This window comes from Pelecanus crispus, chromosome 26 (genome assembly GCF_030463565.1).
Source record: "Pelecanus crispus isolate bPelCri1 chromosome 26, bPelCri1.pri, whole genome shotgun sequence".
NCBI lineage: Eukaryota > Metazoa > Chordata > Aves > Pelecaniformes > Pelecanidae > Pelecanus > Pelecanus crispus.
In genome coordinates, this window is record NC_134668.1 from 1,834,242 (window position 1) to 1,852,447 (window position 18,206).

General features: G+C 69.6%; 1 protein-coding gene across 1 annotated transcript; it reads left to right on the plus strand.

Annotated features, from left to right (window-relative positions):
- The first annotated feature begins 34 nt into the window (after positions 1–34).
- On the plus strand, positions 35–16,024 carry FMNL3 (formin like 3). The gene is made up of 26 exons (XM_075725091.1): positions 35–178; positions 2,669–2,752; positions 2,852–2,932; positions 3,006–3,082; positions 5,902–5,985; positions 6,325–6,477; positions 8,041–8,149; positions 8,228–8,304; positions 8,383–8,476; positions 9,919–9,993; positions 10,113–10,223; positions 10,301–10,450; positions 10,596–10,697; positions 10,775–11,021; positions 11,230–11,298; positions 11,640–11,764; positions 11,853–12,055; positions 13,253–13,487; positions 13,577–13,645; positions 13,792–13,872; positions 13,976–14,105; positions 14,184–14,344; positions 15,340–15,441; positions 15,526–15,611; positions 15,692–15,822; positions 15,933–16,024. Exons 1-26 carry the CDS (start codon positions 35–37, stop codon positions 16,022–16,024), a joined length of 3,072 nt encoding a protein of 1,023 aa, XP_075581206.1.
- Positions 16,025–18,206: the final 2,182 nt, after the last annotated feature.

Below are 18,206 nucleotides of genomic sequence, written 5' to 3' on the forward strand. Positions count from 1 at the left end.
CCTCCCCCGCCGCCCCCCGGTGCCTGGGCCGGGGATGGGGAACGTGGAGAGTGCGGACGGGGAGGCGCTGCCCCGGGGCCCGGGAGCGGCGGCGGCGGCGGCTCCGGGGCTGCTCGCCCCGGGCAAGATGCCGATGCCGGAGCCCTGCGAGCTGGAGGAGCGCTTCGCCCTGGTGCTGGTGAGAGACCGACCCCTGCCGCGGCCCCGGCCGCCCGCCGCGCCCCTCCGGTTCCCGGTGCCCCCCCCCCCCGCCCCGGGGCGCTTCCCCCGGGCTCCGTCCCTGCTCCCGCCGCGCCTCCTCCGGGTCCCGCTGCGCTTCTCCCAGTCCGCCCCTACCCGGGACCCCTCCCGGTGCGCCCTCCCGGGCCTGACGCGCCCCGCCGCCGCGCTCCCCTCCCGGCGTCCGGTTGCGGACGGGCGGGCACCGCCGGGGACGGCACCGGCGCCCGGAGGAACCGGGGGTGGGCAGGGAGCGCCGGTGCCCGCGGGGATGGGCAGGGGCCGGGGGCAACCGCGGGGGAAGCCCGTCCCGGGACAGCCCCGGGGGGTGACGCCACTCCCGGTGCCACCGGGGGGGGCCCCTTCGGTCCCGGGACTTTTTGACCCCGGAAAGTCCCATCGAGGCGGCGCGCGGGGCTGGGCACCCCGTGGGTGCGGGGACCCTGGTGCCGGGGATCCCCCGTGGGTGCGGTGTCCCCAGGGCTGGGGGACCCATGGGTGCAGGGGCCCCGGGGCTGGGGGTCCCCGGGGCTGGGGGTCCCCGGGGGCACGGTGTCCCCCCGGGGCTGGGTGCCCTGCGTGGTCCCTGGGCCGCTGTCACGGCCGGGGCGGTGGCCTCCCCGCAGCGGTCACCGGCCAAGGCTGCGGTGCTGTCCCGTTACCGGGACGTGGCTCGGCGGTGACCCCGTCCCCACACTGGGACCCCGGTGCCATTGGGACCACCGATGCCATGGGAGCCACCGCGTCCCACCAGCGCCTGGCTCCCGGCACGGCGGGGTGGCCCCGTGGCCTGCCCGCGGCGGGGCGACCCGTCCACGGTGCCGGCACGGCGCTGGCGTTGTTTGGGGGGGACACACGCACACCCCCCCATCAGAGACACCACGGCCGGGTGACACCGGGGGCACACGGCCCCCGACCCCCAGCACCGCCATCCCGGTGGCAGCTGGAGCCAGCGGAAGCCGCGGCCGGGCAGGAAATGCCGAGCGTGGCCCTGCGGGGCTCCGGGAGCCGGAACAGGGGGTACCGGGGGGCACCGGCACCCCCAGCGCGGGACTGTCCTGCCGCCGGCGAGTGGCACCCGCCCACGGGGCCGTCGCCCGTCCCCGCATCCCACGCGGGGCGGATGCGGCAGCCGGTCCCCGCGGGGCCGGTGGTGGGGGACACGCATCCTGCCGGGCAACGCCGGCGGTGGGGATTTTGGGGGTGGTGGGTGGTAGTTCCCCCGGTACCGCCACCCCTAAAATCCCCACCCCAGGCGTCGGCGTTGCCCGGAGCCGTCCTGGCTACTGCTGGGGAGGAAAATATTTCATCATGTGATGGGGCTGCAGCGCCGGCGGCCCCCGAACGGGCAGGATCCGGCCCTGGCATGGGCTCCGTCCCCGGTAGCCCCCGGTCCCTGGGGGGCTCAGTCCCGGGGCAGCCGGGGGGTCCCCGGTGGGGGCCGGTGGTGAAGGAAGTGCCCGTCCGGGAGCGGCCCAGCTCCCGCCACAAAGGCAGGAAGCCGAGCGGCGGGAATGCCGGCGAGGGTGGCTGGGCTTCAAAGCCCCCCCCGGTGCCCCCCACTCGGGGCCTCCATGTCCCGTGTCCCCCCCCGCCTCCATCCCCAGGGTGTCCCCAGGGGGCCCGTGATTTTGCCGTTGGCCGCGGCGCACAAACGAGCGTGGCCCTGCGGGGAGGGAGGCACGGTCGCCGTCCCCAGGGCGATTTTGGGGGGACCCCATCCTGAGGGTGACATCCCCGCTCCCGTGGGTTTGTCCCCCTCCCCGGGTGTGCGCGGCCTCGCCCAGGCTCTGTCCCGGTTTCCTGTGGCTCCGCGGGGCTGGCACGACCAGGGGAGGGATAATTTTAGCTGCCGCGGGGCGGGTGGAGCACCGGCACCTCCCGGCCGCGGCGGTGGCTGGCCTCTGCTAACGGCGCTGCCCGGGAGCTGCCTTGCCAGGGTGGCATCACCCGCCGGGGTGGCATCGCCCACCGGGGCAGCCCCGAGCCCATGGCCAACCGGCATCCCCCGTTTCCACCGTGGCGTCCTGTCCGTGTCCTTGGTGATACGGCTGTCCCGGGCCGCATCCTGCACCAGCGGTCCCTGGGCTGTGCCATGAAGATGCCCAGCGAGCCGGGCACCTGTGCCAGGTTTCGTGCCGCGGTCGAGGAGCGGAGGCTGCGGTTTGCCGGCGAGGAAGCGGGTGCAGACAGGAAGGACGCGTCGACGCTGGGGAGATTTGGTGCTGCCGGCGTCTGGCACATGGCGCTGGTGGCACTGCCATCCCCGTGCCACGCGTGTGGCCCCCGTGCCTGCCCATGCTTCCCGCTGCCAGCGACCCTGGCTGTGCCGTGGGGCCGGGTGCCCCACGGGGAGACCCTGGCTGTGCCGTGGGGCTGGGGGCCCTCGGGGTGGGGGGGGGCAATGTCCCCATGTCCCCCAGGGTGACACCCCCACGTCTGCCCCCAGAGCTCCATGAACCTGCCCCCGGACAAAGCCCGGCTCCTGCGCCAGTACGACAACGAGAAGAAGTGGGACCTCATCTGCGACCAGGTGGGGGGCTTGGGGGGTGGGACGGGGGGTCCTGGGGGGGGGGGGGGCTGGGCTGCCGTGCCGGTGTCACCGACCCCCGCCCCGTCCCCCCCACCCCAGGAGAGGTTCCAGGTGAAGAGCCCCCCCCACGCCTACATCCAGAAACTGCGCAGCTTCTTGGAGCCGGGCGTCACGCGGAAGGTGAGGGGCTGGCGGGGGGTCGGGGGGGCTGGGGGGCCATGGGGGGCACGGCTCAGCCTCGCTCTGCCCCCAGAAGTTCAGGAGGAGGGTGCAGGAGTCGACCAAGGTCCTGCGCGAGCTGGAGATCAGCCTGCGGACGAACCACATTGGGTGAGCACGGGGTCCTGGGGGGGGTTGTGGGGTCCCGGGGAGGGGTGCGGGGTCCCGGGGGGGTGCAGGGTCCCGGCACCGGCCCTGCCGCAGCTGCAGGGGAAGTCGAAGGCGCTGCAGGAACTGGGCCGGTTCCTGCCCCGGCCGTGCCGCTGGCCAGGGCCGCCGGCGGGCAGGTCCCAGGGGCGGATGCCGCGGGCGGATGGGGCCGGCGATGACGCCCGGCGTGAAGCAGCGTGGCTGGATCCTGCCCGGCTCCTCCCGGCACCGGAGGGCTCGGCACCGTCCCCAAACCGGTGGCACCCTGACCCCACGCCGGCCGCTCGTCCCGCCGGCGTGCGGAGAGATGCGCCGGAGCTGCACGGGTTGGCCGGAGGGATGGGGACGTTACCGGGGACGGTGGGGATGTCACCGGTGGGTGCCCGGCTCCGCGGTCGTGCCCGCGTGCTTGGGGCAGCTCGTGCACGTGCCAGGCTGGGCCCCGCCACCGGCCCCGCCGTGGCCACGCCGTTCGGCTCTTCCCTGCCTGCCGCCTGAAAATAGCAGCAGCCGGAGACAGGAAACGGGCTGGGGCGAGGGGATGGCGCCGGCAGGAAAGGGGCGGCCACGGGCCCCCCCGAGCCCCCCCGGCTCCCGCTGCGGCCTGACTCACCGCCCGGGCGCGGGCAGGGGCGCGGGCAGGCGTGGGGGCTCCGAGGCCGTGCGTGTGCACCCCGTGCTCGCCGTGCTCCTGGGTGCAGCCCTCGTTGCCCGTGCATGCGTGCTGCCCCCCCCCCCGTGCATGCACACCCCGCCTCGTGTGTGCCCCCGTGCACACACACCCCGTGCACGACCCCCGTGCACGCTGCCCCTCTCCCCGTGCACACCCCCCGTGCACACCCACCGTGCACGCTGCCCCTCTTCCCGTGCACACCCCCCCGTGCGCACACACCCCCTGTGCACGACCCCCGTGCACGCTGCCCCTCTCCCCGTGCACACCCCCCGTGCACACCCACCGTGCACGCTGCCCCTCTTCCCGTGCACACCCCCCCGTGCGCACACACCCCCTGTGCACGACCCCCGTGCACGCTGCCCCTCTCCCCGTGCGCACCCCCCGTGCGCACACACCGTGCACACCCCCCTGTGCACGACCCCCGTGCATGCCGCCCCTCTCCCCATGCGCACCCCCCCGTGCACAACCCCCATGCACACACACACCGTGCACGCCCCCCCGTGCATGCTGCCCCTCTCCCCATGCGCACCCCCTGTGCACACACCCCCTGTGCACAACCCCCGTGCATGCCGCCCCTCTCCCCATGCGCACCCCCCATGCACAACCCCCATGCATGCACACACCGTGCACGCCCCCCCCATGCACACTGCCCCTCTCCCCATGCGCACCCCCCCGTGCACACACACCGTGCACGCCCCCCTGTGCACGCTGCCCCTCTCCCCATGTGCACCCCCTGTGCACACCCCCCATGCACACACCCCCCATGCACGCCCCCCATGAACGCTGCCTCTCTCCCCATGCGCACCACCCGTGCACACACCCCGTGCATGACCCCCGTGCACGCTGCCCCTCTCCCCGTGCACACCCCCTGTGCATGACCCCCGTGCATGCCGCCCCTCTCCCCATGCGCACCCCCCCGTGCACACACATGCCTTGTGCACACTCCCTATGCACACCCTGTGCACATCCCCCGTGCGCACGCACACCTTGTGCACGCTCCCCATGCACACGCACCCCCCCATGCACACCCTGTGCACACACACGCCTTGTGCTCACTCCCTACGCACACGCCGTGTACACCCCTCCATGCACGTGCACACCTTGTGTACACTCCCTACGCACACGCACCCCCTGTGCGCACCCCCACTATGCACACACCCCATGCACACACATGCCTTGTGCATGCTCCCTACACACACACCCCCCATGCACACGCCCCATGCACATGCACACCCCAATGCACATGCATGCCTTGTGCATGCTCCCTATGCACACGCACACCCTCTGCACACCCCCCATGCACACGCACACCTTGTGTACGCTCCCTATGCACACGCACACTCTGTGCACACCCCATGCACACACACACCTTGTGCACGCTCCCTATGCACACGCACACTCTGTGCACACCCCATGCACACTCCCCATGCACACACACACCTTGTGCACGCTCCCTATGCACACGCACCCCCCCATGCACACACCCCATGCACACACACACCTTGTGCACACACATGCCTTGTGCACGCTCCCTATGCACACGCACCCCCCATGCACACACCCCATGCACACACACACCTTGTGCACACACATGCCTTGTGCACACTCCCTATGCACACGCACCCCCCCCGTGCACATGCACATCCCAAGCACACGCACACCATGTGCACCCCCCTCCCCATGCACACCCACCTCACTTGCACACCCACCCCGCCCTCTGCCCCCAGGCACCTCTCGACCGGGCTCCTTGCCCTGTGCGGTGCCTCACGCGTGCACCCTAACACCCTCCCGGGGGGCCAGGGCACCCCAAATCCTCCCACCCCAGGGTGCTCAGGACTGGGGAGGGGGGCACAGCCCCAGCACCCAGCTCAGCTTCCCACCTTGCGCCCGGGGCCGAGCCCTCCCTGCCCTGCAGCGGGCAGATAAAGCCACGCCAGCACTGGCACCGGCGATAGCAGAGGGGCTGCAACCGCTGCCGGAGCCCCGGGACACCCACGCAGCCCCCTCTGCGTCCCTGCCCCGGGCCGGGGGTCCCTGCGGTGGGGGGGATCATGCTGGGGGGGCGTCCCCGGCTCCCGCGGGCCCTGATGGGTGCCTGGTGCTGCAGGTGGGTGCGCGAGTTCCTCAACGATGAGAACAAGGGGCTGGACGTGCTGGTGAACTACTTGTCCTTCGCCCAGTGCGCCGTCATGTGAGTAGGGTGCTGGGGGGTCCCTGGGGTGCTGGGGGACCTGGGACATGAAGGGTCCCGGTGCCCGGTGGCAGCTCCCTGCTGCCGGCGGCCGATACCGCTCGGCCCCTTATCGGCACCGGGGCAGCCCCGCCGGCGCGAGGGGACCCACCTCGGGGGTCCCGAGGGACACGGGATGTTCGGACCCTCCCGCCCGCTGGTGTTGGGGGGTCCCAGGGCCACCCCCGCGCCTCTCCCTGCCCTTCCCCGCTGCCCAGCCGCCACCCGCTTCAGCGCTTGCTGCGGTGGCTGCGCCGCGCCGCAGCCGTGTGCCCCCCGCCGCGCGCGTGTCCCACCCAGGTTGGATTTTGAGGGCCTGGAAGGCGGCGAGGACGGCGCGCTGGAGAAGCTGCGCGCCTGGAGCAGGTCCATCGAGGATCTGCAGCACCCCAGCGCCCTGCCCGCCCCCTTCGCCAGCAGCCTCGCCCGCTCTGCCCGCCAGACCGCCCTACGGTACGTACCCGCCGTGCCGGCCGGCTGCAGGGGTACGTCCCGCCGCTGCGCCCAGCAGCTGCCCCGCTCTGCCGGCCCTGGCGCTGCCGCTTGCTGCGTGCCGTGCCACGTGCCGTCCCGCCGTGGCACGTGCCGTGCCGTCGTGCCCTGTGCCGTGCACCGTCCTGCCTGGGGTGCGTGCTGTGCGCCCGCTGCCTTGCGGTGCACGCTGTGCCGTGCGCTGTCCTGCCCGTGGTGCGTGCCGTGCCGTCGTGGCATGCACAGTCCTGCCCAGGGTGTGTGCCATGCCATGTACCATCGTGCCTTGTGCCATGCACCATCCTGCCATGGTGTGTGCCGTGCCATCGTGCCCTATGCCATGCACAATTGTGCCACAGTGTATGCCGTGCCGTTGTGCCTTGTGCCATGCGCCATCCTGCCTTGGTGTGTGCTGTGCCATCGTGCCCTGTGCCATGCACAATCGTGCCTTGTTGTGTGCCATGCCATCGTGCCCTGTGCCATGAACCATCCTGCCATGGTGTGTGCCAGGCCATCATGCCCTGTGCCACACACAATCATGCCACGGTGTGTGGCGTGCCATCATGCCCTGTGCTGTGCACAATCGTTCCGTGGTGTGTGCCGTGCCATCATGCCCTGTGCTGTGCACAATCGTTCCGTGGTGTGTGCCGTGCCATCATGCCCTGTGCTGTGCACAATCGTTCCGTGGTGTGTGCCGTGCCATCATGCCCTGTGCTGTGCACAATCGTTCCGTGGTGTGTGCCGTGCCATCATGCCCTGTGCTGTGCACAATCGTGCCATGGTGCGTGCCAGGCTGTGCACCATCCAGCCCGCGGTGCATGCCGCGTGCCGACTGCCCTGTGGTGCGTGCCGTGCCACACACCATCCTGCCCACAGCGCGTGCTGCGCCGTGCCCCATCACGTGTGCGGTACACACCGTGTCCTGTGTGCCGGCTGCCCCGTGGTGCACCCTGAGCACCGGGCTGTGCCTTGACATGGCATGGCCGTGCCGTGTCCCGTCCCACGCATGCCACATCCCGCGCTGCCTTGCGTGCCGTGTCCCGGCCTGCTGGCCGTGGGCGCCGTGCCCTGCCCACCCGCAGCAGCTCGGTGCCGCCATCCCCGTCGTGCCCACGCCGCCTGCCCGTCCCTCTGCCTGCCGCGGCCGCGCTGCCTCCTCTCGCCCCCCGCTCTGGCTCTGCCCCCGCGCCCCGGGGTAACGCACCCCGTCTCTGCTTCCAGGCCCGGGCCCCCCCCTCTCTGGCTGCGCTCTCTCTCTCTCTTCTCCGCGCCCGCCTCGCCGCTCGCCCGCCGGGTAAGTACCGGCTGCCCGGGGCTGGCCCGGCGCTCGCGGCGGCTTCGCTCCGCGTCTCCACCGGCCTCTGTCCCTCTCGCCCTCCGCTTCTCTCTGCCTCTGCCCCTCCGAAAGCCCCGCTCTCCCCATGCTCTCCCCACGCTGTCCCCACCCTGGTCCCCACCGTGGTCCCACGGGGCCAGTTCCCGCGCTGGCGGTGCAGCACCAGCGGTGCGAGGGTCCCGCTCACCGGTGCCCGGTGTCCCCCCCAGCTACGGCACGCTGCCGAGCCGCAGGGCGCTGAAGAACTCGCGCCTGGTGAGCCAGAAGGACGATGTCCACCTCTGCATCATGTGTCTGCGGGCCATCATGAACTACCAGGTACTGCCGCCCCCGCGCCGCTGCCGCCGCCGCCGCCGCGCTGGCACGGCTAACGCCATCCCCGCTCCTTCCCCGCAGTACGGCTTCAACCTGGTCATGTCCCATCCCCACGCCGTCAACGAGATCGCCCTGAGCCTCAATAACAAGAACCCGAGGTAAGCGGGGGGGATCTGGCGGGGTGGGGGTCCCCGGTGCTGGCCGGGTGCGACGGCGACGGTGCTGCTCCACCCTAGGACGAAGGCGCTGGTGCTGGAGCTGCTGGCGGCCGTCTGCCTGGTGAGGGGCGGCCACGAGATCATCCTCGCTGCCTTCGACAACTTCAAGGAGGTACCGGGGCAGTGGGGGCTGCAGGAGCAGGCTGGGATGGGGGGATGGGGGGGAGACAGGACCAGGCTGGGATGGGGACACCAGGAGCAGGCTGGGATCAGGGATCAGGACCCAGGGAATGGAGGAAAAGGGCACACCAGGACCAGACTGGGATGGGGGCACTGGGGACACCGGGACCAGGCTGGGATCAGGGATCAGGACCCAGGGAATGGAGGAACAGGGCACACCAGGACCAGGCTGGGATGGGGACACCAGGAGCAGGCTGGGATTTGGGATCAGGACCCAGGGAATGGAGGAAAAGGGGACACCAGAACCAGGCTGGGATGGAGACATGGGGGACACCAGGACCGGGCTGGGATGGGGGCACTGGGGACACCGGGACCAGGCTGGGATCAGGGATCAGGACCCAGGGAATGGAGGAACAGGGCACACCAGGACCAGGCTGGGATGGGGACACCAGGAGCAGGCTGGGATTTGGGATCAGGACCCAGGGAATGGAGGAAAAGGGGACACCAGAACCAGGCTGGGATGGAGACATGGGGGACACCAGGACCGGGCTGGGATGGGGGCACTGGGGACACCAGGACCAGGCTGGGATTTGGGATCGGGACCCAGGGAATGGAGGAACAGGGCACACCAGGACCAGGCTGGGATGGGGACAGCAGGAGCAGGCTGGGATGAGGGATCAGGACCCAGGGAATGGAGGAACAGGGCACACCAGGACCAGGCTGGGATGGGGACACCAGGACCAGGCTGGGATTTGGGATCAGGACCCAGGGAATGGAGGAACAGGGGACACCAGAACCAGGCTGGGATGGAGACATGGGGGACACCAGGACCGGGCTGGGATGGGGGCACTGGGGACACCAGGACCAGGCTGGGATTTGGGATCAGGACCCAGGGAATGGAGGAACAGGGCACACCAGGACCAGGCTGGGATGGGGACACCAGGAGCAGGCTGGGATTTGAGATCAGGACCCAGGGAATGGAGACATGGGGGACACCAGGACCAGGCTGGGATGGAGACATGGGGGACACCAGGACCAGGCTGGGATGGGGACATGGGGGACACCGGGACCAGGCTGGGATCAGGGATCAGGACCCAGGGAATGGAGGAACAGGGGACACCAGAACCAGGCTGGGATGGAGACATGGGGGACACCAGGACCAGGTTGGGATGGGGACATCAGGAGCAGGCTGGGATTTGGGATTAGGACCCAGGGAATGGAGGAACAGGGGACACCAGGACCAGACTGGGATTAGGGGACTGGAGGAATGGGGGACACCAGGACCAGGCTGGCATCGGGGACCAGGACTCAGGGAATGGAGGAATGGGAGGCACCAGGACCAGACTGGGATTAGGGGACTGGAGCCCAGGGGCTGGGGGGGCCGGGGGCTGGGGGGCCCAAGCCAGGCTAACCCCGTGCCCACTGCCCGCTCAGGTCTGCAAGGAGAAGCACCGCTTCGAGCGGCTGATGGACTACTTCCGCAACGAGGACAGCAGCATCGACTTCATGGTGGGACACCCGGTCCTGGGCCGGGGGGGGTCTTTGGGATGGCAGCGGCTGCTGGGGGGGCTCCTGGTGACACCAGCGGGTGCTGGGGGGGCTCCTGATGACACCAGCCCTGCCCGCAGGTCGCCTGCATGCAGTTCATCAACATCGTGGTGCACTCGGTGGAGGACATGAACTTCCGCGTCCATCTCCAGTACGAGTTCACCAAGCTGGGGCTGGAGGAGTTCCTGCAGGTACGGGGGGTCGGGGAGCAGGGGGGCCACCCCAAGGAGCCCCCCCCCCATCCCTAACGCTGCCCCGATGCCCGCAGAAGTCGAGGCACACGGAGAGTGAGAAGCTGCAGGTGCAGATCCAGGCGTACCTGGACAACGTCTTCGACGTGGGCGGGCTGCTGGAGGATGCCGAGACCAAGAACGTGGCCCTGGAGAAGGTGGAGGAGCTGGAGGAGCATCTGTCCCACGTACGTGAGCGTGGGGGGATGCGGGGACGCTGCTCGCCAGGTCCTGGGACGTCTCCTCCCAGGGTTTGGCTTTGCCCCCGGGAGGTCAGCGGTGACACCGGGTGGGGGTCCCCGAGTGGGTGTCACAGCCGTGTTCCCCCTGCAGCTAACGGAGAAGCTGCTGGACTTGGAGAACGAGAACATGATGCGGGTGGCGGAGCTGGAGAAGCAGCTGCTGCAGCGGGAGAAGGAGCTGGAGGTGGTCAAGGTGTGTGGGGGGGCCGTGGGGAGGTGGGGCAGGGTCCCGGCCCCCCCCCCCCCCGGCCTGACGCTCGCCATCCCCAGGAGACGTACGAGCACACGAGTCACCAGGTGCACACGCTGCGGCGGATGATCAAGGAGAAGGACGAGGCTTTCCGGCGGCGTTACGGCTCCGAGCCGCCCCCTGTGCTGGGCACCGAGCCCCCACCCCAGCCCGAGCCCGAGCCCCTGGAAGAGGCCCTGCGACTCCCGGTCCTGCCCCCCGTGGAGGCTGCGCCCCCCCCGCCCCCCCCGCCGCCCCCCCTGCCGCCCCCCGCGCCCCCACTCCCAGGTGAGGACGGGGGAGTCCCCGGGACAGCCCCAAAACTGGGGCAGCCCCGAGCTGCGCTGTCCCCAGGGCTGGGGCATCCCCAGGATGGGAGGTGGGGGGGCTCCAAAACCGGGGTGTCCCTGGTGCTGGGCCACTCCTGAGGCTGGGGCGTCCCCAAAACTGGGCCATCCCCACTGGGGCATGGTCTCACCCTCTCCTCCCTTCACAGGCAAATGTCCCCCGGCCCCACCGCTGCCAGGGGCTTCGCCCTCCATCGCCCTCACCGTCGGGCTCTCGGGTAGGTGGGGAGTGCGCGGGGACGGTGCAGGGACCCGGGGGACGGTGCAGGGACCCAGGGGACGGTGCAGGGACCCAGGGGACGGTGCAGGGACCTGGGGGACGGTGCAGGGACCCAGGGGATGGGGACAGGGGCAGAGGAAGGGGAAGGGTTCAGGCACCGGGGTGTCGGGGTTGCAGTCGCCAAGGGATGGGTGCAAGGACCACAGCACGGGGATGGGGTGGCCCAGGGCATGGTGACAGCCTGGGGACTGATGCACGGGGCTCGGGTGGCTCAGGGTGGGCACAGGACGTGTCCCCCTGCCCCGGCGGGGGCTGAGCCGGCCGCTGCCCCGCTGGCAGCCATCCGGATCAAGAAGCCCATCAAGACCAAGTTCCGGCTGCCCGTCTTCAACTGGACGGCGCTGAAGCCCAACCAGATCAGCGGGACGGTGTTCAGCGAGCTGGACGACGAGCGGGTGCTGGAGGTGAGGCCGGGGACCCCCGGCCCGAGCGGCTGGGTGGGCACCACCACCGCTGCCGCCGCCTCTGAGTCCTCCCTCCTCGTCCCACCAGGACCTTGACCTGGAGCGCTTCGAGGAGCTCTTCAAGACCAAGGCGCAGGGTCCGGCCCTCGACCTCGTCTGCGCCAAGAACAAGGCGTCGCAGAAGGCGGCCAGCAAAGTGACGCTGCTGGAGGCCAACCGCGCCAAGAACCTGGCCATCACCCTGCGCAAGGCGGGCCGCAGCACCGAGGAGATCTGCCGGGCCATCCACACGTACGTGCCCACCCACGCCGGGGTGCAGGGTGGGGGTGCTGGGGGGGTGGCTGGGGTGCAGGGGGCCCTGGCAGGGTACAGAGGGTCAGGCTGGGGTGCAGGGCATCAGGCTGGGGTGCAGGGGTCCAGGCAGGGTGCAGGGGCTTTGGCCAGGGTGCAGGGGGTCTGGCTGGGGTGCAAGGGGTCTGGCTGGGGTGCAGGGGACTGGGCAGTGTGCAGGGGTCTGGGCAGGGTGCAGGGGCTTTGGCTGGGGTGCAGGCATCCAGGCAGGATGCAGGGGGTCTGGCTGGGGTGCAGGGGTCCAGGCAGGGTGCAGGGGGTTTGGCTGGTGTGCAGGGGGTTTGGCTGGGGTGCAGGGGGGCTGGTTGGTGTTCGGGGGGGGGGGGCAGGCAGGTTTCAAGGCATCTGGCTGGGGTGCAGGGGTCCGGGCAGTGTGTAGGGGTCTGGCAGGGCTGCAGGGGCTTTGGCTGGGATGCAGGGGTCCAGGCAGGGTGCAGGGGCTTTGGCTGGGGTGCAGGGGCTTTGGCCAGGGTGCAGGGGGTCTGGCTGGGGTGCAAGGGGTCTGGCTGGGGTGCAGGGGACTGGGCAGGGTGCAGGGGTCTGGGCAGGGTGCAGGGGCTTTGGCTGGGGTGTAGGCATCCAGGCAGGATGCAGGGGGTCTGGCTGGGGTGCAGGGGTCCAGGCAGGGTGCATGGGGTCAGGCTGGGGTTCAGGGGTCCAGGCAAGGTGCAGGGATCCAGGCAGCGTGCAGGGATCCAGGCAGGGTGCAGGGGCTTTGGCTGGGGTTCAGGGGTCCAGGCAAGGTGCAGGGATCCAGGCAGCATGCAGGGGTCCAGGCAGGGTGCAAGGGCTTTGGCTGGGGTGCAGGGGTCCAGGCAGGGTGCAGGGGGTCAGGCTGGGGTGCAGGGGCTTTGGCTGGGGTGCAGGGGCTTTGGCTAGGGTTCAGGGGTCCAGGCAGGGTGCAGGGGGTCAGGCTGGGGTGCAGGGGCTTTGGCTGGGGTGCAGGGGTCCAGGCAGGGTGCAGGGATCCAGGCAGGGTGCAGGGGCTTTGGCTGGGGTGCAGGGGTCCAGGCAGGGTGCAGGGGTCCAGGTAGGGTTCAGGGATCCAGGCAGGGAGCAGGGGCTTTGGCTGGGGTGCAGGGGGTCTGGGCAGGGCGCAGTGGAGAGCTGGTCCCCGACGGTGCGGGCGCGGGGCAGGTTTGACCTGGCGACGCTGCCGGTGGACTTCGTGGAGTGCCTGATGCGGTTCCTGCCGACGGAGGCGGAGGTGAAGGCACTGCGGCAGTACGAGCGGGAGCGCAAGCCGCTGGAGGAGCTGGCGGACGAGGACCGCTTCATGCTGCAGTTCAGCAAGGTGGAGCGGCTGCCCCAGCGCATGGCCATCATGGCCTTCCTCGGCAACTTCGCTGAAAACCTCCAGATGCTGACGCCGGTACGGAGCTGGGAAGGGGGGGATTGCACCCGCTGGGGGTGCCCGGACCCTGCACGCCAGCTGAGCCCCCCCGGCCTGTCCCCCTGCAGCAGCTCAACGCCATCATCGCGGCCTCGGCCTCCGTCAAGTCCTCCCAGAAGCTGAAGCACATGTTGGAGGTGAGCGTGGGGGGACCAGGGGACAGTGGGGACCAGCTGGGTCAGAGTCCTGCCCCCCATCCTTGCCGTAGCTGGGCGAGGGGGGGGGTCCCGTGGGGGTCTTGTTCCTCCCTGATCCCCCCATCCCCGGCGTTTTTCCCCTTAAGATCATCTTGGCGCTGGGCAACTACATGAACAGCAGCAAACGCGGCGCCGTCTACGGCTTCAAACTGCAGAGCTTGGACCTGGTGGGCACCCCCGGACCCCCCTGCGCGGGTTCCCTGGGACCACGTGGGCTCCTGGGGGTCCCATCCCACAGCCCTTAACCCCCCCCCCAAAATCACCCTGCAGCTCCTGGACACCAAGTCGACGGACAGGAAGATGACGCTGCTGCATTTCATTGCTCTGACGGTGCGGGAGAAGTACCCCGAGCTGGCAACCTTCTGGCAGGAGCTGCACTTCGTGGAGAAGGCAGCCGCAGGTACGCCCTGTCCCCGCGCCCCTGGCTCACCGTCCCCCGGGGCCGTGGGTCCCCTGACCCGTCCCCGTGTCCCCGCAGTGTCCCTGGAGAACGTGCTGCTGGACGTGAAGGAGCTGGGCCGGGGCATGGAGCTGCTGCGGCGGGAGTGCGGGCTGCACGAGAACAGCGTCCTGCGCGCCTTCCTGGCCGCCAGCGAGGGCAAGCTGGAGCGGCTGCAGAAGGACGCGCGGACGGCCGAGGTGAGGGCTGCGGAGCAGCCGTGCCTCGCACGGCCCTTGCACGCACCTCGTCACGCACGCCTTGCTTTGCACGGCCCTCGTCTGTGCCTTGCTTTGCATGGCCCTCGTGCGCATCTTGCTTTGCACAGCCCTCGTGCACATCTTGCTTTGCACGGCCCTCATGCACATCTTGCTTTGCACAGCCCTCGTGCACATCTTGCTTTGCACGGCCCTTGTCTGCCTTGCTTTGCACAGCCCTCATGCACATCTTGCTTTGCACAGCCCTTGTCTGCCTTGCTTTGCACGGCCCTCATGCACATCTTGCTTTGCCTGGTCCTTGTGCACGCCTTGCTTTGCACACTCCACATGCACACTTGCCTTGCTTTGCACAGCCCTCGTGCACGCCTTGTCATGCATGCCTTGCTTTGCACAGCCCTCAGCCACACTTTGCTTTGCATGCTCCTCGTGCACGCCTGCCTTGCTCTGCACGCTCCTCGTGCACACCTGTCTTGCTTTGCATGCTCCTTGTGCACGTCTTGTCACACACACCTTACTTTGCATGGTCCTTGTGCATGCCTTGCTTTGCATGGCCCTTGTCTGTGCCTTGCTTTGCATGGCCCTCATGCACATCTTGCTTTGCACGCTCCTTGGGCACTCCTTGTCATGCACACCTGGCTTTGCATGCTCCTTGTGCATGCCTTGCTTTGCACAGCCCTCGTGCACACCTTGCTTTGTGTGCTCCTTGTGCACGTCTGGTCACACACCTTACTTTGCATGCTCCTCATGTACACCTGCCTTGCTTTGCACAGCCCTTGTGCACACCTTGCTTTGCACAGCCCCCGTGCACGCCTTGCTTTGCACACTCCACATGCACATTTGCTTTGCACGGCCCTCGTGCACACCTTGCTTTGCACCCTCCTCGTGCAAGCCTTGCCTTGCACGCACCTCGTGCCGGGAGGGCACCGGGAGCTGCGGGACGTGCAGCCCCTTGGTGACCGCCCCGGCCCCTGTTCCAGGACGCCTACAACACCGTGGTGCGGTATTTCGGCGAGAGCCCCAAGACGACCCCGCCATCTGTCTTCTTCCCGGTCTTTGTCCGGTTCATCCGCTCCTACAAGGTGAGGCAGGGGGGACACGCGGGGCGGCGGTGGCACCGGCGGTGGCGGGGAGCTGGCTCCCACCGCCACCCTGCGCCCTGGCAGGACGCGGAGCAGGAGAATGAGACACGGAAGAAGCAGGAGGAGGTGATGCGGGAGAAGCTGCTGGCGCAGGAGGCGAAGAAGCAGGAGAAGGTGAGCGTGGGTTGGCGCACGGGTCGGTGGCGGCGGGGGGCACACGGAGGGGCCACCTGTGTCCCCAACCTGGCACCCCTGCGCTTCCCTCGCAGCGCAACAAGTGGCAGCAGCAGGAGCTGATCGCGGAGCTGCGGCGGCGCCAGGCCAAGGACCATCACCCCGTCTACGAGGGCAAGGATGGCACCATCGAGGACATCATCACCGGTACGGCCCCCGCCGCCCCCCGCCCCAGCCCGGGTGCCTGGCTCCCACCCGTGTGCGGGGGCTGACGTCTCCCTGTCCCCTCCCGTACCCCAAACCGTGCCCCCCTGCAGCGCTGAAGAGCGTCCCCTTCACGGCCCGCACCGCCAAACGGGGCTCGCGCTTCTTCTGCGACCCGTCCCACCACGACGAGTCCAGCTGTTAGCCCCCAGGTACCGCCTGCATGCCCGGCCCCCCGCCCGCCCCGCATGCCCCCTCCTGCACGCCCCCTCCCCCACGCCGTCACCCCGGGGTGCCCAGCACCCACCCCCCCCAGCCCCTCGGAGCGGAGCAGGGGCCTGGTGCGGGAGCCTGGTGCAAGGCTGGGTCCTGGGACAGGGTCCCGGCACAGGATCCTGGTGCAAAGCTGGGTCCCAGCACAGGATCCTGGTGCAAGGCTGGGTCCTGGCACAGGGTCCCGGCACAGGGTCCCGGCACAGGATCCCGGCACAGGATCCTGGTGCAAAGCTGGGTCCCAGCACAGGATCCTGGTGCAAGGCTGGGTCCCGGCACAGGGTCCCGGCACAGGATCCTGGCACAGGATCCTGGTGCAAAGCTGGGTCCTGGCACAGGATCCTGGCACTGGATCCTGGTGCAAGGCTGGGTCCTGGCACAGGATCCTGGTGCAAAGCTGGGTCCTGGCACAGGATCCTGGTGCAAGGCTGGGTACCGGCACAGGATCCTGGTGCAAGGCTGGGTCCCGGCACAGGATTCTGGTGCAAGGCTGGGTCCTGCCACAGGATCCTGGTGCAAAGCTGGGTACCGGCACAGGATCCTGGCGCAAAGCTGGGTACCGGCACAGGATCCTGGCACAGGATTCTGGTGCAAGGCTGGGTCCCGGCACAGGATTCTGGTGCAAGGCTGGGGTTCCAGCACAAAGTCTTGGCACAGGATCCTGGTGCAAGGCTGGGTTTCCAGCATGGGGTCTTTGCTGCAGTGCAGGATCCCAGCACAGGGTCCCAGCACAACACTGGATCCCAGCACAGCTCCCACTGCAGGCTGAGTCCCAGCAGCGGATCCCGATGCGCGGCTGGGACCCAGGGAGGGTCCTGGTACGGGGCTGGATTTCCAGCATGGGGTCTTTGCTGCAGTGGAGGGGTCCCAGTGCCATACTGGAGCCCAGCACAAGATCCTGGCACCAGATCCCAGTGCAAGGCTGGGTCCCAGGGAGGGTCCTGGTTGCAAGAGTGGGTTACCAGCTTGGGGTCTTTGCAGCAGTGTGGGGTCCCAGTGCCATACTGGGTCCCAACACGGGGTCCCAGTGCCATACTGGGTCCCAGCACAGGGTCCCAGTGCTGTACTGGCTCCCAGCCCGGTGCCTGCAGGACGGGCCCCGAGCTGCCTTGGCCCTGCTGGGGTCCCCCGGGGCCGTCCCCCAGGCCAGGCCGGGGTCTCCTGACGCTGTCCCTTCCATCCCGCAGCCCGCAGGTGGATCCGCCTGTAGCCGAGCAAGGGTAAGGACCTCGGGTCGGCCCCGGGTGCAAGGGGGTTGGGCTGCGGTGGCCGGGCTGCCTCAGTTTCCCCTCCTCACCCTGCTCTGCCCCACAGGTCTGAGGCGGGGGCTCCATCCTGCCCCCGGCACCGCGCAGGGACATCCCGTGCCACCGTCCTCGCCGGCGGCGTCCCCATCCCCCCCACCCAGCGGGGAATGCGTGGCCCAGACCCCCCCATGCCCACCCCACCCCTCCCCCACAAAAACCTGCCTGCAGCAGAGGCCAAATCCTGCCTCCGGCTGTGGTGGGTGCCCAGCGGCGGTGGCTGCCCCATGGGGTGCCCCCTCCCCTTGTCCCCGTGGGGGTCACTGCCCCAGAGCCCCCCATCCTACCGCAGGGACCACGGGGGGTGTCGTGTGTGTCCCCCCGCGCTCGTCACTTTGACCACTGATGTGAACACTAATTGCCAAAAAAAAAAAAAAAAAAAAAAAAAAAAAGGGACCAAAGCCAGGCCGGGCTGGGGGGGCGGCAGGATGGTGCCCCCCACCCCGGATCCCCCCAAATCCCCCCCCCCCCCCCGTGACTTTTTGTACATGTGAAATATATGGAGTCTTTTACATGACCACTGTCTGCTTGGGGGGGGGGTCAGGGGAGGCGCAGAGGGGACCCCGGCGCCCGGGGAGCCCCCCCCATGCGGGGGGTCCCGTGTCCTGGGGTGGGGGGGCACATGGCATACGCAGGGAGCAGCCCCTTAAGCCGGGCTTTGCGGCACGTTATTAAAGCTGTGGGATTAAGGGGGGGCGGTGGGGGAAGCCCCCCCACATCGCCAGCCCCGCTCCGGGGTGGGGTGGCCCCAGTTCACCCCACTGTCGGCAGCCGCGGGAGATTGGGAGCAGCTTAGGGGTGGGGTGGGGG

Coding starts and splice junctions, on each gene's coding strand:
- FMNL3 (XM_075725091.1), top strand. CDS start 35: ATGGGGAACGTGGAGAGTGCGGACGGGGAGGCGCTGCCCCGGGGCCCG. Junction 10,451..10,595: donor TGGAGGAGCATCTGTCCCAC/GTACGTGAGCGT, acceptor TTCCCCCTGCAG/CTAACGGAGAAGCTGCTGGA. Junction 12,056..13,252: donor ATCTGCCGGGCCATCCACAC/GTACGTGCCCAC, acceptor GGCGCGGGGCAG/GTTTGACCTGGCGACGCTGC.